General features: G+C 43.5%; 1 protein-coding gene across 1 annotated transcript; it reads right to left on the minus strand.

The window, feature by feature from the left end:
• Window positions 1-735: 735 nt before the first annotated feature.
• Window positions 736-2031, minus strand: LOC145429196 (uncharacterized). Its single transcript, XM_080302345.1, has 2 exons — window positions 1619-2031; window positions 736-1455 (listed from the first exon to the last, which is right to left on the minus strand). The coding sequence occupies exons 1-2, from the start codon at window positions 1881-1883 to the stop codon at window positions 1379-1381; spliced, it is 342 nt and encodes a 113-aa protein (XP_080158471.1). The 5' UTR covers window positions 1884-2031; the 3' UTR covers window positions 736-1378.
• Between the last annotated feature and the right edge of the window lie 2611 nt (window positions 2032-4642).

Here is a 4642-nt window from a genome sequence, read left to right on the forward strand (position 1 = left end):
TCAAAAAATCGGAACATGGCAGAATAGGTTTAATAAAGCAGAATGTGATAGTTTTATATCTTGACTTATTTCAAAACACACATTCATTCATGTGTGGAGGAAGACAATGTAGCATTTTTAAAGGAGAAAAAAAGAGCCAGCTCAGTCTATTATTGTTACCAGACAAGAATATAACTATACCACATTTTGAAATTTTACATACAAGAAATTTTATCATTTGACATGTGATCAAGTGAAACATTTTGGATTTACTCAGTTTTGAACAATGCGATTTTCTGAAATGTAGATCAATGCATTTTTAAAGTAGACATCAAAGACAAGGATACACTTCCTTTTAAACATCACACCCACCTTCAGAAGGCATCTGACGCTCCTTATTGGCCCACAGTTTTCACTGATTGATGTCTCAGGTCACAGGGTTGAGCGATGATCTTGTTTAATTAGTTGTTAAAAGACAGAGTTGTGATTTAAATCATAATTCAATTCATCTCCCAGCTCTGTGATTAATTACTGCTGTAGGATTATTAAAAGTATACTCATCACTTCTAGTAGTAAAACAATAAACTGTGGGGGAAAAATCTGTGGTCTCAAAGAATCACCTGTTAGCACTTTAAAAATTGTTGAGCTGGATATGGCCATCTTGTTTGTGTTGAGCTTATTCCTTGGCCATTTGGTGAAGACAGGATACAGAGCCAGAGGGTTCTGTGTGAACCTGTGATGACACAAGTGCTGACATTAAGTTGTGCATTTTTATTTTACTATGAATGACAAACAGGAAGTTGGTACATGCAAGAATGAAATGTCCCCAGTAAATAGAACAGAATATTTACTGGGTGACATAGAGTTTGTGTTTTTGGTTTAATATTGTAAGGTAGTGACTTGAATACGTCACAGGGTGTCGCTGTTGAGCTGGAAATGCACTGTAGATTCGCCTAATTTTGACCATTTGTCTGCCCTCTTCTGTAGAGGGCGTCTGAATTATTGTTCAGATAAACACCAAGGTACCAGTAGCTGTCCACAGCCTCAATGGCCATACCTTGGATGCTTAGTGGTTGCAGTGGAGGATGTTTGTGCCTGCGGAAGTCTGACACCAGCTCCTTGGTTTTATTAGTGTTGATCTGGTGGCAGTTCTGCTGGCACCAGTCCACAAAGTCATTGGTCAGTTCTCTGTACTCTTTGTCATCCCTATCAGTGATGAGTCTGACTATTGCAGAGTCATCAGATAACTGCTGAAGGAGGCACTGGGTGGATTTTTGGGAGAAGTTTGCAGTGTACGGTAGATGGTGAAGAGGAACGGAGCCAGAACCATTCCCCATGGGGCCCCTGTACTGCAGACAACCCTGTCTGACACACAGCCCTGAGTTCTCACATACTGTGGTTAATCGGTGAGGTAGTCCAGTATCCATGTAGTGAGGTGATGGTCCACTCCTGTGTTCTCCAGCTTGTCCTTCAGAACTGTGGGAAGAATGGCATTAAAGGCATTAGAGAAATCTAAGAACATGATTCTCACAGTGCTCCCAGCCCTCTCCAGGTGAGAGAGGAAACAATGTAGGAGGTGAATGACGGCATCATACACTCCAATGCCAGGCTGGTAGGCAAACTGAAGTGATGAGCTCACCAGGGGCCGAAGCTGATTCAGGACCAGCCGCTCCAGGGTCTTCATCAGGTCGGATGTCAGAGCCACCAGCCTGTAGCTGTTGAGGTCTTTTGGACGTGGAGTCTTTGGCACTGGTACAACACAGGAGGTTTTCCAGAGCTGTGGGACTCTCCCCAGTCTCAGGTTGAAGATGTGCTCCATCACCCCACACAGTTTGTCTCCGCAGGACCTGACGACCTGAGCTGATGCCATCTGGACCCGCTGCCTTCTTGGCTTTAATTCTCATTTCCCTCCTAACCTGGGTGTTTGAGAGAGACAGGCTGAAGCCTTGTGTTGAATGTGTATTGGAACTGTTGTTGGGGGTGGGGAGTAGTGAGCAGGGTGAGTAGAGGAGGTGTGAAGTGTCTGAGGTGTCAGGGGTGGAACAGCAGCAGTGGGGGTGTGTGAGTCTGCAGCCGATGTTGAAGACTGCCTCATGGATGAATCAAACCTGTTATTAAAGAACTGATTCAGTTCATTTGCCCACCTCACATCCCCCACGGGCAGAGGGTTCTGATCTTTGTGGCCTGAGATGGTTCTAAGGCCTCTCTAGACTTTGTTGTTTTGCTGAAGCTGGTTCTCAGTCTTCTGCCTGTAGCTGTCCTACCCATTCCTTATCAGTCCTCTCAGCTCTCTCTGCACCCTTTTCAACTCCTTCTTGTCTCTAGATTTGAAGGATCTCCTCATCTGCTTGAGGAGGGCTTTAATTTCTGGGGTAATCCAAGGCTTGTTGTTGGAGAAACACCGCACAATCCTGGTGGGTGCAGTGTTATCCACACAGAAGTTAATATAGTCCGTAATGCATGTCACAAGGCTGTCAGTGTCCTCACTGTGGTCGTCACAGATCACCTCCCACATAGTAGACTCAAAACAGTCCTTAAGAGCCTGCTCGCTCTCCTCTGACCATCTCTGCAGCTCAGGGGAGGGAGAGATGAACTTTATGCCCTTCTGCATTGGCCTACAGTAAGTCTAGTGTTTTATTGTCTCTGGTTGGGCATGTCCAATGTCCAAGTCCAGTGAGACATGATTAAAGTCCCCTGATATTAGAAGAAGGGCTCTCAGAGATTGCATTTGCAGTCTGCTGACCACAGAGTGGAGAGAGTCACAGGCTGCATCCACGTTGGCCAAGGGGAGGACATACTCTGTTATCGTGATAACATCCCTGGGGAGGTAGTACGGAGGCATGCTAATGGCTAACAGCTCAATGTTTCTGCTACACAGTATTTCTTTCACAGTGATGTGTCCAGGGTTACACCATCTGTCATCCCCTCCCCCCTTCCTCTTATTAGTGTTGGTTTTCCTCTCTCGTCCCGTCCGCCCGCAGCAGTTGCAGTGTCACGCTCGTATCCAGAGTTAGTGGTTTTAGCCAGAACTCCGTTAGCATCATGATGCTACATTGCAGGTATTCTGACAAAACATCCTACCTATCAAGCTGTCCTACTTGTTGTTACTGCGCATGCGCAAAACTCAAAACCGACCATGTTTTCGGTGTTAATAGTGCACGCCTATTATTTGATCCGACCCCGATCTCGTGCGTGCAAAAAAGGGTTATTATTATGTTTTACCATTTTATTACAGTTAATACTTGTTTTCCTTAAGCTGTTGTCAATTTGTTAACTTTTCAAGCTAACATGCGTTTTGTTTTGATGCTCTCGTTTACTGTTTTAGCTGTTTGGTGGTTGTTGAAATTTTGTGAGGTTTAACCTGATATTCTGGTGTTTCGGGCAAAGTAATTTTATATTTAAAAAATCAATTCAGGATTTTAATGAATGATATCACGTTATCCAAGCTAGAATCGATTTTAATCGATAAATCGATAATCAAAACCCACCCCTACTCTGTACACCCCAATCCAACACAAAATTACACAACGCAGAGTCCGGGCTGTAGGGACTCTGCCCCTGCACTGGTTGCACTGGTTGGGTTACAATATTCTTTGAGTGTTATTCACAGTTTTGACTCTCTTTTATGTCTTAGGCTCTTATTGACTGTAGTTCTCCCTCCCTCAGTGTTTATCTTAGGCTGTGTATAGTCTGTCTCCGTGTTTTCTCTGTGCCGTTCCTGTGTTCCTCGTTTCATGTCGAGTCACCCTTGTCTATGTGTTTATTCATCTCCTCTTCTCTCCATAGACAGTGAAGTCTCCCTGTTCTCCATGTTTGCTCTGTCTCCCATCAGACGTGTGTCCCTGTCAAGTCCGCATCTCCGTGCCTTTCACGTTGATAGTCTTGCGTCCTTTGTTAATGTTTTCAGTTTTGCTTCCTCCACTCCTTGTGATGTACGATTGCTCCCTGCAGTGCTCCCCTCCTGTGTCTGATTCCCTCATTATCACTCTTTGTATTTAAGTCCTGTGTGTTCCTGGGTTTGTTGTCCCGTGGTTACCCATCATGACTGCAGAAAACAGTAACTGGAAGGACAAAACAGTCATTCTGCAGTCATTGGTGTAAACGAACAGCTATTGTGCTTCATAGCTTGGATAACAGCTTCATAGCTGTCTGCCACCTAGTGATTGAGTTTGGTAACTTAAACTAAGTTTTGTGTGAATTTATATTTTACATGCACCTTTCCCTGGTTTTTATAAACTCAGCTCTGGTTACATGCAACAAACCACAGTAAATCTCACATTGAATGAGCTGTGCACAGGCTCTGACACAAAAATGTGGATGTGGATTAAACTACATACAGAACTTGACACATGAGGAGGCAAAAGTCTTGTTTAAAGAAACAGTCCTAAATGAAAGAGTCAGGCATTTTTGCCTCACTCTTTCAAAATATAATTATTAGGAAATACTTGGTTTTTACTTGAAATGTGTCTTTTTTTTAAAATGATGAAGTCAGTGGGGCATAATATTATTTGATATAAATACATAGATATAATCTCATTCGACACCATCCTGTGATTATTTTAAGTTGCCTTAATTGCTCTGTAGCACTTCTTCAATCTGCGTTCACTTGGTTGCGAAAGCACCTACCATTATATACTTACGAATGCAAAGCCAGACATAACCA

The sequence above is a fragment of the Astatotilapia calliptera genome, chromosome 6 (assembly GCF_964374335.1).
Source record: "Astatotilapia calliptera chromosome 6, fAstCal68.1, whole genome shotgun sequence".
NCBI lineage: Eukaryota > Metazoa > Chordata > Actinopteri > Cichliformes > Cichlidae > Astatotilapia > Astatotilapia calliptera.

Coding starts and splice junctions, on each gene's coding strand:
- LOC145429196 (XM_080302345.1), bottom strand. CDS start 1,883: ATGAGAATTAAAGCCAAGAAGGCAGCGGGTCCAGATGGCATCAGCTCA. Junction 1,456..1,618: donor TGAATCAGCTTCGGCCCCTG/GTGAGCTCATCA, acceptor TTCTTCCCACAG/TTCTGAAGGACAAGCTGGAG.